At 54.9% G+C, this 13,902-nt stretch overlaps 6 protein-coding genes across 6 annotated transcripts; 3 read left to right on the top strand and 3 right to left on the bottom strand.

Annotated features, from left to right (window-relative positions):
• Positions 1-156: 156 nt before the first annotated feature.
• On the bottom strand, positions 157-2,288 carry CHGG_05236 (uncharacterized protein; the record flags this gene model as incomplete). The annotated part of the gene is made up of 3 exons (XM_001224449.1): positions 157-1,377; positions 1,473-1,993; positions 2,054-2,288. 3 exons carry the CDS (start codon positions 2,286-2,288, stop codon positions 157-159), a joined length of 1,977 nt encoding a protein of 658 aa, XP_001224450.1.
• Positions 2,289-3,178: 890 nt separating this feature from the next.
• On the top strand, positions 3,179-4,756 carry CHGG_05237 (uncharacterized protein; the record flags this gene model as incomplete). Its single annotated transcript, XM_001224450.1, has 1 exon — positions 3,179-4,756. One exon carries the CDS (start codon positions 3,179-3,181, stop codon positions 4,754-4,756), a length of 1,578 nt encoding a protein of 525 aa, XP_001224451.1.
• Positions 4,757-6,041: 1,285 nt separating this feature from the next.
• CHGG_05238 (uncharacterized protein) lies at positions 6,042-6,546 on the top strand (the record flags this gene model as incomplete). The annotated part of the gene is made up of 3 exons (XM_001224451.1): positions 6,042-6,177; positions 6,238-6,370; positions 6,441-6,546. The coding sequence occupies 3 exons, from the start codon at positions 6,042-6,044 to the stop codon at positions 6,544-6,546; spliced, it is 375 nt and encodes a 124-aa protein (XP_001224452.1).
• A 562-nt stretch (positions 6,547-7,108) lies between these two features.
• On the bottom strand, positions 7,109-9,240 carry CHGG_05239 (uncharacterized protein; the record flags this gene model as incomplete). Its single annotated transcript, XM_001224452.1, has 4 exons — positions 7,109-7,802; positions 7,880-8,250; positions 8,306-8,422; positions 8,512-9,240. 4 exons carry the CDS (start codon positions 9,238-9,240, stop codon positions 7,109-7,111), a joined length of 1,911 nt encoding a protein of 636 aa, XP_001224453.1.
• Positions 9,241-9,619: 379 nt separating this feature from the next.
• CHGG_05240 (uncharacterized protein) lies at positions 9,620-11,614 on the top strand (the record flags this gene model as incomplete). Its single annotated transcript, XM_001224453.1, has 3 exons — positions 9,620-9,927; positions 10,086-10,715; positions 10,834-11,614. The coding sequence occupies 3 exons, from the start codon at positions 9,620-9,622 to the stop codon at positions 11,612-11,614; spliced, it is 1,719 nt and encodes a 572-aa protein (XP_001224454.1).
• A 338-nt stretch (positions 11,615-11,952) lies between these two features.
• On the bottom strand, positions 11,953-13,794 carry CHGG_05241 (uncharacterized protein; the record flags this gene model as incomplete). Its single annotated transcript, XM_001224454.1, has 3 exons — positions 11,953-12,244; positions 12,853-13,601; positions 13,681-13,794. The coding sequence occupies 3 exons, from the start codon at positions 13,792-13,794 to the stop codon at positions 11,953-11,955; spliced, it is 1,155 nt and encodes a 384-aa protein (XP_001224455.1).
• Positions 13,795-13,902: the final 108 nt, after the last annotated feature.

The raw sequence follows: 13,902 nt of genomic DNA on the forward strand, positions 1-13,902 counted from the left end.
ACGGATTCGGATACATCAAGCAAGGTCAATAGTTTGAAGATGTGAATTGTCACCCTCGAGACAGCTCCATTCCAGACAATAAAGAAGCGTTGCCTCACCCTGAACCTTAACACCGCCAACCTAATGTAAAATACCTTATGCAAACCGAGATTGCGCTCACGACCAACCATGGTTCCCTGGCCCAGCGGACTTCCTTATCAGACCACTTGGCCGGCCAACACTCTCAACGCGGAATCCAATCTGCTCCATGCGTAGGATATCAAGAATTCCTCTCCCGTCTAGGACCCAGTGCGGTCGTTTCATGTTGTAGTAGATTCTTGTCCAGTTGAGCCGGACCTTCCGAACGGGGCCGTCATGCTTCTCAGTTCCGGAGCTCGCCGTTGCAAAACCAGAGTCTTCCGTCTGGCACTCGGGGCAATCCTCATCGCAAGGTGGCATCGGGTTAAGGCCCCTCAGGTAGTCGTCGACATCGTCGGTCAAGACTTGACTTGGCGTGCCCTCGATTCCACCAGTTGCGCCGTCCATCTCCGCGGGGCCATTCTTGAATTCGTCGAACTCGGTTGTGATGAGCACAGCATCGGATCCATGACACGCCGCATACGCGTCCGTGTAAACAGTTACTGGGCCACCATGGCTTCGAAGCACATCGGACCCAGCGAAGTGCCCGATCTGCTCGGCTATTAGCGTTGACGTGCAGAGCGGATCGTAGACGGCGATCTCTTTCGGACCCTCCTTTTCCAGCGCCCGAATGATATCCATCGCAGGTGATTCGCGCGTGTCATTTGTGTCTTTCTTAAAGGCAAAGCCAAGCACCGTCACCTTCTTGCCCGTCAGGGTGTTATTCAAACACCGGAGCACTCGCGCCACGAGACGATTTCTGGCGAACTCGTTCATCTCAACCACGGCCAACCAGTATCGCGCAACCTCGGGGAGTACCAGAGTTTCAGCCAGGTAGACCAAACTCAGGACATCCTTCTTCAAGCAGCTTCCGCCAAAGCCAATACCGGCCTTGAGGAACTTGCTGCCGATGCGAGGGTCCGCTCCAACCGCGCGAGCCACCTCGTCAATGTCCGCCCCGGTAGCGTCGCACACGGCAGCGATAGAATTGATGCTGCTGATGCGCTGAGCGAGCATTGAGTTCGCTACTAGTTTTGCCAATTCGGAGCTGAAGAGATTGGTGGTGATGATGCGCGCGGGAGGAATCCAACTCGCGTAAACCGACGCCAGGGCGGCGGCGGCTTGGTTCCCGGCGGTGGTATTGTTGGATCCGATGAGGATGCGATCGGCGTACAGGAGGTCTTTAATGGCAGTCCCGGCCGCGAGAAACTCTGGGTTGCTGAGAACTTGAAATGGGACTCCCGGTCGGTGCATCGCAAGCTGCCTTTGGTGTTAGACGAATGGAAATTCTTCAGGTTCACCTTCATCGTCCTCTCGACGACCGGGAGGAGATTCCAAGTAAGAAAGGGCCTTACCATATCTTGCACGAGTTTCGCTGTCCGACATGGGACTGTCGACTTCTCGACAATGATGGCCCCTGGGCTCGCGTGCCTGGCGACCAAAGCCGTCACGGCCTCAAACGCGGCCATGTTAGTCGCGGAGCCTGCTCCGTTTCCGCGTCCCTTGGTCGGAGTATTGACCGCGATGAGGACCACGTCGGCTTCGCTCACGCACTGAGCCATGTCGGTCGTGAATATTAGGTTTGGCTGCCTGGGGGTATCGCTCTTGATCGGCACTCCCGTGCGCCCTCCGTCATAGTTCTCAGAGGAAACGGTTTTGCGGCGAGAGGCATCTAGATCGCCGGGCTTGGTAAGCTCGTTGTTGATCCCACACCCCACCGAACCGTCTCGCACAACGCGCAAGATGTCATTCAAGCCCGGCTCGTAGATTGGGGGGTGCCTTGAATTCCATCTCCGAATACGGGTCTCATCCTTGTCTACGACGGTGACTCGAATATCGGGGTTGTGCAGCGCAATTACTGCCGCAGTCGGCCCGCCTATCTCAAATCGTCAGTCGCTCTTTTTGACCGGTCGTGTTCACGGGGAAAGGAACTCACCAACGAAGCCGGCCCCGATGCAACAGATATTACGGACAGCCGGGGCTGCAGCTGCAATGGCCGCAGACAGGGAACTGACGTTGAGATAACCAGCATCGTCTTGAGGACGGAGGTTGGGGCTAAACGAAGAGCTTCCGTCAGGCGTAGTCGGCGCCGTAGAATCGTCTAGGGTCGTGATGTCCTCGGCGTCAAGCACGGAGAACGGGGCCGGCGTCGCAGGCGTCAGGGGTATCATGACTGCGGTAGTTCGGCCTCATCCATGAACTGGATGGGCAGATGAGCGCGTGTACCTGTTGCGATAGGGGAGAGGCTAGGAAATCGTGACAGGAGGGGATCCAGAGGGACTAATACACCTTAGCCGTGATAAAAAGATTATCCTGGTCGCTTGCGACAGACTCGCATATCCCGAGATCGGCCGGGAAAGAGGATTTTTGCCCGCAACCGTTCGCCTTATCTCCCGCATCGCATCCCTAGGTACCCTGCGGGCATCGTGCTCAGTGCTGAGCCGGTCATGGGAGCCCCTCCGCGCCCAGAGCATGTGAGGAAGTGACCCATTTCATCGAGTTTGAATGTGCCTAACCAATTCCGCCCAGGGGTGGGAAGATCATGTGTGGGAGCGAGTCGAACTGGTAGATCCAACTGATGGTCATGGACGTGCACGTTGCCGAAAAGGCGCTTGTTTATTCGCGCGTCAAGTCGCGGGTTAACGGTACCTTACTTTATTTGTTAGGTTGCCTCGGGACTAAGCTGCTCGCAGATCAAGGGTTCAACCGTGCATCTCATCGAGCAGTTAACACACGTTCCCCCAGTTTTCGCCCCGGGAGAGGGCCCATCTCCCGGGGCCCATGTGGATGCAACATGGCTTGCCATTGGACCGGCTCACCTAGGTAATTCCCAAGATGCCATCCCAAAAATGCCCATGTGCAATGGTTCACCTTTTGTCTGGCCCCTTGCATCATTCCCTGCATCCCCAGTACCATTGACCTGTTTTCCCGCTAGTTAGACGGAAAAGCTCTCCTCCCGTCATCCACGCTTACAGTCCATGTTCACCATCTCGGCTCTTTGACTCTCAACACGGATTGTCTGCTATTGATGGTACGGCACTAATGGTACATACCTGTAACCATGGACGCTGCCCCGTTCTCGACATTTCCGGATGCTCTCCGGGGTAAACGGATCCTACTCTGCACCGAATCCTTTGGTCCTGTGAACGGCGTGTCCAGGACCACCATGATGCTGGTCAACCACCTCCGAACGAACGGCACAAACGTCGTTGTGGTTGCTCCTCACACCGCGGAATCAACATTTGTGCCAGAAGGACTTGTCGACGCACAAACCTCGCGCCAGAGGCCTGAGGTCATCAGGATCCACGGCTATCCGTTACCGTTTAATCCAGAGCTGTCCATTGTGTATCCAGCCAGACTCTCCACCCTTTATAGAAAGTCCTTTGGTTCCGCGCCTGACCTGATCTACTTGGCCTCGCCTGCATCGTTGGGGTTCCAGGTAATGCTTCAACTCAGACAGCAGCCAGCACAAAAGCAAATCCCCATCATCTGCAACTTTCAAACCGACCTCGCAGGTTACTGCGCCATCCTCTTCCCTTGGCCGCTCAGCAACTTGGCTGTTCTTGCATTTGCTAGGGTGCAAAGTTTTCTCTTCAACCACAAGAGCGTCCAGACCATCTTCTATCCCAGCCGCTTCGTGCGACGCTATCTAGAGGAGCAACGCGTACAAAGCGACAAGCTGGAGGTCTTGCAGCGTGGGGTGGACACGGAGCTGTTCCATCCGGCCCGACGCAGCAACAAATTAAGAGAGGAGATTGCACCAGCCGGCGAGGTCGTCCTGATCTGCGTTTCTCGTCTAGCCGGGGAAAAGGGGTTCGGATTCCTTGCCGATGCGGCGAGGGCGTTGGATGCTCGTGGCCTCAAGTTTAAGCTGTACATTGTCGGAGGTAACCGCAACGCGGCGGTCGAGGCCGAGATTAAGGATTCCTTCGGGCCGTCATTAACAGGCCGAGGGACCGTCATCTTTGCGGGGTTCCGCGTCGGCGAAGCGCTCGCTGCTGCCTACGCATCGGCCGACATTTTCTTGCACTGCTCCACCACTGAAACCTTCGGCCTCGTGGTTCTCGAGTCCATGGCAAGCGGGGTACCCGTCGTGGCACGGGACGAGGGCGGCCCCAGCGACATTGTGCGAGACGGAGAGACGGGATACCTGACGCCGCCGGCTGACTTGACGGCCTTTGTGGATCGCGTCATGGTTCTGACCAAGGACGCTGGCCTACGGGAGCAACTTGGTAGAAATGCACGAGCACAGGCTGAGCAGGCAACATGGGAGAGAATCAATAATAAAGTTGCCTGGCGGATGGTGGAAACCATTGCTAGGCATCAGAAAGGAAGATCCCAGGCTGGGTTACCGCAAAACCACAGTTCTCAAGCACAGGCAGAGGAGGGTCTCGGACCGACGACGACGACGCCATTGATGGAGCGGTCCATGCCGCGGTCCATGCCGACAAACATTTTGCAAGGTCAACTTGCCAATGCGCGGCTTGCGGCTGGGATGGTCGCCATCTCTCTGACTTGGGTTGTCGTGGGGGCATATTTAGTCTTCATTAAAGTCGGCTTTTGGATCAAGGCCGCCTCGACGCGCTGTTTGCCCCGGCATGGAACAGGATTACAGGAGAACACGTTTGCCTCTATGTGACCATCATGTCTAGTGTTGAAGGAATATTGAAATGTACCTATTTAGACCTGAACAAGGTTGACTAGGTATTAGGGTTCAAGGCTCCCAAGCCCCAGCACTCGACTAACTCAGCCTTGATAAAATGATATGGGCTTAATTACCAACGAAATTGATGCCATGGTGTATCATCATACACATCGGACGTGTCAAGGCTCATAGCCGCAATCTCATCCCGACTACAGTCCAAGTCCAAGCTACGTAGGTAGGACGAGTTGTGAACCACACAACCTCGGCCTTGGCTTGGGCTGACGGTGCCATGATTCGATCTTTCATCTTGTTTCAGAATGCGCCAACTTGTGAGTGGGTACCAGTTAATGACTGGTACAATAGGTACACCAAAAATCTGATTGTCATTGAAAACCCACCGACCAAATCGCTTATTGGCTCCGTATCAGCCCGCTTCTGCCTTTTGTGCCAATTCCTGTTGGTCATGGCCGTGGTCAAGTCTTCGGAAAGCCTCAATACTGTGTAGTGCCGTTAATTTGAGCTAGGTACCTAGGTACCACGGTGGTTCGCCAAAGTACCCTGGTATGGAATCTAGTGCCAAATTCACGCGCTGTGAACTTGCAACATAGTTGAATAATATGCCGGGTCCCCGTCATCAAGTGACGAAGAACGCGCCAAAAGAAAGAACCCTCATTCAGCTTCTGCATTTAATGTTCTGCATGACGTGCTTGAAGTGGGTGGAGGCCATTGAGAAAGACAAAGTCACCGTCCCTTCGACTTTGCCTTCATCCTATCTGCCGAGACGTTAAGTTGGCCTTCGAGGACCAAGAAATCCACTCGCCTCGACGACAAGACGGGGCTTCGGTTTTTATTCTGAACCCATCTAATTGTATTGCCCATCATGATGCCTGGCTACTGTTTCACGTTGCGTATCGGTTGCCTAGCCACATCTCTCTGCCTTGTGCTCTGCTGAGGGTGGGTCCGGCCCGCCTTAGGCTCCGAATACACCAGATTGCCAGTGATTGTCAGTTTCAGGCTGGCCACAATGAGTTTGAAATGGAGTAAGTAGGCTGAAATGTAAACCTAGTTGCGGGGTGACCCAAGGGCCACAGCTCCTAAACAGGTATCTACCTAATGAGCTACCTACCTACCTATATAACCCTGAGCCGACATCTATTCTACCTACCATGGAATCTCATCAAACACACATATTTGCACAGCTTTAAACGCACATTTATACTCACAAATCGAAACAACCATCTCACCAGTCATACCCGATATACATCAACGTTCGCCCAACATGCCCAAGGGACAAGTCAACCCCCCCAATGCGACGGTCCTCGTTGGGGCAATGGCAAAGATTGTCGAGAGAAGAACCAAGACGAAGCAGAACATTGAAAAAACTAAAAAGGAGCTCGATAATATGACAAAGAAGAGTAGGCCTCTCACATTGTTGCAACGAAGTGAAGTGTCTTAGCTCACCTCGTAACCCTTAGATGCCCCTCAAGTTGAAAGGGACCGGCAGGCGACCAAGATCCGAAAGCTCGAATCCGAACTAACGGGATGGCCTGCTACCTATGAGACCGAGTTGAAACGATGGCTCCTTGCGCAGGAGTCTGTTGCGAATGGGTGAGTTTAGCGGCTGATACAAAACGTATGCTACTGGTGCACCCACATGCTAACGGCGATCGTATTTTAGAAAAATGGGGTCTACTTTACCCCAGGAGATCAAGAACGAGATTTCCAAGTACCTCCAGACTTCTCGTATCAAGCAGATCGAACAGGAGGTTCTGAACAGGAAGTAGGTATTCCGGTTAGGAGAACGAGGGTCTGGAACTCTCAGTATTGGTTGGGGCATAAGTGAAGCCTAGGTGTGCTTTGGTAAAAGCTATGGCGTGTTGGGCGTTCACTCTTTGGTGTTGTATTTGATCTGGGTTGATGGGATGGACAGGGTCGCATGCTGGACATGTACCCAGTTTCGTCGTCACCGCAGCCTATACACAAATGGATCAAATAAACACATTTCCCACGGCTTATATTCTCTGGTTCCTCGCTGGGAGTAATGGGGGTTGCCTGGTGCCGAAGGGGAGTGGTAAGGGTTCTTTGGCACCTCGTTGAATGTCAAACACCACACCGCCATCAATTCGTAATTTTGGGGCCGATCCAACTCATTTATTATTATTATTATTTATACTCCGCTGTGCCCTAGGGCGTGCCGGACCCTCTGCTATTTTTGTGTACAGAAAAACCGTGCCTTCCCGGGCCGGGTGAAAAAACCCATACCAACAATCAAGGAACGATGCGTTCTGGTGAGTCTGCGTACCTATACAAAGAGACGAGGCCTCCTGGCCTCCGAACGGGGGCGCTTCAGGCCGCCGCTTCCAGCTCGAGCCTCCTGGCTAAGTTGTACATCGGCAGCTTCCACGAGTCCATCAGCCAGTCGAGGACTCTCCTCGCAAGCCGTGCAGTCGTGGGATTGATGCCGTGTAGAACAGAGTAAAAGTCCCGTCGTGTCCGAATTCCAGTTCTCTCCCATCTTCGAGTCAACGGTGGGGCCAAACACCACACTACCAGGTGTTCGGCAGGCTCTCGTCCCTCGCCACACTCGCAGGCAGGAGTCAGAACCTTCGGGACTCCCCGTGTAAACAAGAAGTCCCGTAAGCCTATTGCTCCCGTCCGGATTTGAATCAGCAGTGAGCTCTTTGCCTTGCTGAGACCGTCGTGCCTCCTTAGGGTTTCGTTCCGGAAAAGCGTCTCCTGCTGATGGTCAAAGTCGTCCGCCGGTCTGGTGATCGCTCTGCCGTCCCGTTCCTTTAACCACCTCGCCCTCCAGGCCTCTTCTACTACCTTGTTCGTATCTACGGTTCCCCCCGTCCAGCGCGCGATCGTTCTCGCGGCTTTCTCCACCGCCGTGGGCTCCCGCAGTTCCACAGTTCGCGGTCGGCCCCTGTTACCGCTCTTCGAACGTAGTCTCTGCTGTATCCTTTGACAGGCGGTAAGAATAACGCTCCCTGCGGTCTTCTTGCCGCCTTGACCGTCGTCTAGGTCGGTTCGCTGGAGTCTGGTCTCAAAGTCCGCAAGCCGTTTGTTGAGATATAGGTCCAACGGCGGCACCCATGTTCTCCGTCTCGAGGTTACCGGATGGGGGTAGACTTAAAGGCTCCCGCCACAATCCGCAAGCTCTTGTTCTGGGGTTTCCCGAGGGCCTTAGTGATGCCTTTCTTTACTGGCTCGCCTCCCACATCCGTGGGGATGTGAAACGATGATGCGCCATAGGCCAGCGCCGACCGGATGCACTTTGTGTACACTTCTCGCGCTTTGGCTAGCCCAATTCCCCACGTCTTTGCCACGATCCTCGACAGGGCATAGCTCTGGGTCCTCAGCTTCTTCTCCACTGCCACCAGGTGAGCCTTCCAGTTGAGTTTCCAGCCCAACCAGACTCCCAGGAATCTGGCAGACCCTTCTGGTTTAACGGGGCTAGTGCCTCCTCCTGGGTTGGCAAGGTTTACCTGTTCGGTCCACTGTTTGTTGAAATGGATGAGTTCGCTCTTTTCCGGGGCGAACTTGATCCCCCGGCTGTCCGCTCATCGCATACACGTTTCCTACACCGGCCTCTAGTTGCCGGACATTGGCCTCAGGTTTCGACCAAATACCAGGAGGTTGGGTGTCATCCGCAAACTCCTGTTATAGCCAAGTGAGGGTGCTCGTCTTTTAGTTGCTTGTATATTGAGGAAATATAGAGGATGAAGAGAACAGGGGAAAGGGGTGACCCTTGGGGGACCCCTGCCCGAATTGCCGTCGGTGCCGCCGTCTTGCCGTCGAAAATAAGGGTGGCCTCTCGACCAGTCAACCCAATCTCTCGTCCAGAGGACCAGCCACCTCGGGTAGCCCATCTCTCGCAAAGTTGCTAGCAGTCGGGTACGGTTGACCGTGTCAAAGGCTCCTGAGATATCCAGTTGCAATAGGGATGCCGCACCCTTCTGTCTCCACGCCTCCTGGACCTGGGCTACTACTAGCCGGACAGCCAGCTCTGTGGAGCGGTGTGCCCTTTTCCCCATTTGTTCATCTGGTAGGAGGCCGTTGACTTGTGCAGCTTGAGTGACCTTCCTGGCGACCACTGACTCTATTACCTTCTCCAGGGTTGGCAGCAGAGCAATGGGCCTGTATCCCCCCGGGGTCTGATACACCGGCGGAGCCTTTCCTGGTTTCGGTAGTACTACAGTCTTCGCCCTCTTGAAACGGTTCAGGAACCATCCTAGCTCCAGGCACCTTGTCGCCAGATGGGCCAGCACTTCAGCTAACGGTGCTCCGCACGCCTTCAGAAGGCCCATCGGGAGCAAATCCTCGCCTGGCGCCTTCCAGGGGCTTGCTCTTCCTATCGCTTCCGTGATCTCGGTCGGCGTCACTGCCTGTACGACGTCGAAGGCCGGGTTCCAGCTGCCCAAAAAGGCTTGGTCTTCCACGTCCGTCAGGTTGGCCGGTGGGTCCGGGAAGAACATCTCGGCCAGCGCGCTGGCCTTCTGGTCGTGCGTTTCGGCCGTTACCTGTCCGGAAGAGTCCTTAAATTCCGGCAGCCTCGGTGGTTCTGGCGGCAAAAAGCTCCGCAGCCATAGCCCATCTTTCCAAGCTCCACATCTGATCGGGCTTCTTTGCCTCGCTTGCTTCCTGGTGCAGAGCGTTGACTGTAGGCCCCGCGAGAGACACGCTCGTGCAATTGACATCACGGCGGATGGCGATATTGAAGAGTCTCGGACAGTCTACGAGAAGTATCTCCGACGGCCCGATCATATGGAGGATGTCTCCTACTTCGAGTTCCTACAAAACTGGAACTTCAAGGCACGAAATGCGGACAAATGGGCGATTTGGCGGCCTCCTGCGATGCCTAGGGTGTTGTATGATTACCCCCGGTACAAGCCGGTCCGCTCCCATCGGCAGTACTCCGAATTCTGCCGTGTCAAGCTACTGCTCAGTCATCCCCACCGCCAGACAGATGATCTGTCCCAGGTTGATGGTCGAAAGTTCGACAACTATTCATCTGCCTATCGTTACTGCCTCGAGCATCATGACCACCTGGACGACCACTATGGCACTGTTGACGAGCCTGATCCGTCTCCGGATGAGGAGGAGTTTGAGCCAGGGGGGGACGCCGGGGAGATTACCCTCGAGGACTGGCAGGAGATGGCGCGGTTGGTCCCCGACATTGAGCTTCCCGATGAACGGGCCGACTTGCTTGGCCGCCGAGACCTGGATGTCAACTACGACTGGGCGCGACACGTAGGCCGCTATTATCACGAGGAGTTCATTACTGGGAGCTACTAGGCGCAGCTTTGCGGAGAGACTCCAGGCAATTACGACGCGTGGAAGATATGCCTCTCGCAGCCCGTGATACGCTGGACACGCAGCAGCGTCAGGTATACGACACGATCATGCGCCACTTCAGGGCGAAGAACGAGAACCGTCGGCCTCCGCCCCTCCGGCTGCAGATCGATGGAGAAGGTGGGACTGGCAAGTCGTATATGGTGAAGGTGATATCTTCTCACCTTCAGGCCAAGGCGGCTTCCTATGGCCGACCCTCCCCCATCGTTAGAGCAGCTCCGACGGGCGTGGCGAGCAACCAGATCGGGGGACAGACTTTGCATTCCCTGCTGCGGCTCCCCGTCGACGGCAATTACCGCTCGCTCTCCGAGACCTTGACGACCCTGAACGCCTTGCAGCGGCGGTTCAGGGGTATCCACTGCCTCGTGATCGCCGAGAGGAGCATGCTCGGCCTCAAGACCCTCGCGTGGATTGACCAGCGCCTACGGGAGGTGTTCCTGGAGAATCGCGACGAGTTCTTCGGCGGCCTCGGCGTCGTCCTGATCGGGGACTTCTTCCAGCTCCCCTCTGTCCTGAACAGGCCGCTGTATTCGACAAGCGACGATCTGAAGGACATCGAATCGTTGGGCGTAATGCGTACCTCTCGTTCGACAAGCCGGTGTTTTTGACCACAATACAGCGGCAGCAAGGCGAAGACCAGGCCCCGTTTCGGCGGGCCTTGGAAGAACTGGGAATGGCTGATGTGTCGGTATCCTCCTGGGACTCCTTTCTTCAAGGTGTTCTGTCAAGCTCTCTCCCGAGGAGGTTGACAGCTTTGCCGATGCGCTTCGCATCTATTCCACCAAGGCCCAGGTCGTCGAGTACAACCACCAACACATGCTTGGCCTAGACAGCCCCGCCATTCAGGTCGAAGCAAAGCACGAGGGTGTTGGTGCGGAGAAGGTTGAATCCTCAAATGCCGGCAACTTGGCCAAGCGCTTGCCCTTGTGTGTTGGTTGCAGGGTGATGCTAACGCGGAACTTGTGGGCGGACGTCGGGCTCGTCAACGGTGCGCAAGGCACAGTCTACGAGATATCCTGGAAAGAAGGTGCTGACGTGCTGCGAGACCCGCCCGAGGTCATCATGGTGCCCTTCGACGACTACGACGGCCCCGCCTTCACGATGCCGAACGGGGAGCCGCTCCGCAGTGGAGAGAAGCTGGTTGTTCCCATCCTCCGAGTGCGGCAGGACTTCATGGTCGGCGCCAACTCATGTTCGAGAAAGCAGTTCCCGCTGTGGGTCAGCTATGCGATCACCGTCCACAAGTCACAGGGCATCACCCTGGACAAGGTCGTCTGCGATATCTCTGCGCCAGAGTTTGCTTCTGGCCTCTCCTACGTGGCCGTCTCGCGGGTGAAGACACTCGGCGGGCTGATGTTTAAGCGGCCCTTCGACCGCAGCAGGATCTACCGCGAGACACCATCACGAGCTATGGGGTTGAAGTTGTCCGATCACGCTACCAGGCAACTGCAGGCGTTAGATGTTGTGGCGGGGGAGGTTCCCTCAGAGTCTAATTGATCTCTAAGTAGCGAGGACGTGAGTGTAGAGACGTAACGTGAGTGGCAGAATAGAAACGATTAGTAGCTATAGTTAAGTGTAAGAAGACGGCTCAAGTAGATGGAGTTGTTGGCCGACGGACAGATATTGGCGCTTCGTCTCTCCCGTATTCAACTCTGACCCGGATTGTCCTCCGGGGAGGGACAGGAAAATTGCCAGGAGCGGGAGAAAGGAAGGAAGCGCCCCGTGGCGTAATTAGCGAAGGGCCGCGCGACTGACGAACGAAGCGACGCCAGCAATTTTATAAGTCTATTCAATCAACAGTTAACGATTTAAAAAGGCTTTAATTAATAAGGGCATTACAAACTCGTAGCTCTCATGTCAAAAACGTTTCTCGTCAAAAGTCTTTCCACGTCCCGGTAACCCCTCTGCGAGGCTAGGATCAGAGCCGTGTTCCCGTCGACGTCTTCGTGTTCAACATCAGCGCCAGAGTCTAGGAGCAATTTCACAATTTCCGTCTGTCCAGTCTCTGTCGCGTAATGCAAAGCTGTTTGGCCCGCTTCATCCGCTGCTTTCGCGTCTGCTCCGGCATCGATCAATGCCTTGGCGACGGCGCCATGTTCCCTCAAGACGGCCGATAGCAGCGCCGTGCTACCCATGTCATCAGTAGCATCGATGTCTGCACCTTCTCGCAGGAGTACTCTTGCAACACTTTAGTGGCCTGCTTGTGCCGCCCAGATAAGAGTTGTCTGGCCGTCCCCTGACGAGGCATCGATCCGTGCGCCATTGTCAATCAACACCGCTACTGTCGTTGCGTAGCCACCCATCGCGGCTAACAAGAGCGGCGTATATCCATGGAAGTCAACCGCTTCAATGTTTGCGCCATGCATTATCAGAAGTTCAACCACGTTGCCGGCTTAGGGCACCTAATCGGTTTGATCCACAGCCCGCTCCTTCCCTCGAGCTGGTACCCAACCGCTCTTGCCTTCGAGAGCAGTCACTCTACGGCTTAGAGGAAGGAACAGCTTCAACAAATCAGCCGCTTAAGGTCGTAAGCCGAAGAGAGACCCCTCGCTGCTGTGAGCGAATATGTCCCGGCTCGTGGATACCCGCCTTGCACCGCTAAGACTCGAGTGAAACGTTGTAGGCCAGGCGATCCGGCCTTGAGTGGAATACCAACCCCTTTGCCAATGCTTCCAGCCCGACCGCAAGGCAATATGCCAACATGTATGCCATCCCATTTCTGGCTTTGCACAAACATGAGCTTCAAATGGATCCCCTTGTTATCTGTCGAAATGGCCCTACTTAGCGTATTCTGGGCGTTGACAGAATCCCAGGGCACTATGTCACCGCAGAAGGCGAAGGCGGCCGGAGAGGTTGCGAGAAGCCCAGTGTTTCCGTCCTCTGAGTTAGATGCCGGAGGCTCCCAGGCGAAAATGCTGTGATCGTCCGAGGTTTTGATAATTTCTTGCTGCAACCGGAGGAAGGCTTTCTCCCCTTCACCGTACAACATAGGCATGTTGACATCGAACAGACCCATCAAAGAGTAAGCAGTGTCCTCCACTCGGGTTGTTTCCCTATTTGAAGCCCACGACATCCTCTGTGCGATGCTGGCGGTATACGGCGACGCACCACCAAGAATTGTATCGGGTATACCTGTAATAGCGGAAAGAACGGAACGTAGGCTGTACTTGGTGTCGATCTCTTGCCAAGTGTCGTCCAGAAAGACTACCATGGAGGGTGCAATGGGCTCCTGTAGAGTCCATCCACGAGAAAACCAGTTGCTATTCGAAAACCCCGGGTAGCGCTTGGCAAGAAATGGACTATTTAACATAGAAGAGTCTCGACCAACATCGCCCAGGTAGACAAAACATATGGTCGCATCCTTATACCAGCGGTACATCGAGTTGATAGCTTCCGAAAGTTCGGCGCTGCTGGTCTTGTCGATGCAGCACGTGTCGACCCAGCCATACTGAAACCCATGGGAGGCTGCAACCGAGCAGAACCTCTGCACTTTGATAAAAAGCCATTTGGCACAGTTATTCATCTGGATTCGCCCTTGCATCTCGCATCGCCTTGCGACAAACAGAGTCCTGGAGTGTTGGCTCCTTGTTGCTCCACCTGTGAGATAAAATCGCATAAAGCGGGACATTATCCGTAAAGTCGCCAAGGTCCAACGTAAGCGTATCGAGGAGCCGCATCCTGATAGGTATTAGAGATGAGGACAGCATAAGCAACTTAGAGAGACTATTTGTACCTGCTAAGGAAGGTAGGTGACTTAAAATAAGTTGAGGTGAGATATATTATTC

This window comes from Chaetomium globosum, genomic scaffold, assembly GCF_000143365.1.
Source record: "Chaetomium globosum CBS 148.51 scaffold_4 genomic scaffold, whole genome shotgun sequence".
Taxonomy (NCBI): domain Eukaryota; kingdom Fungi; phylum Ascomycota; class Sordariomycetes; order Sordariales; family Chaetomiaceae; genus Chaetomium; species Chaetomium globosum.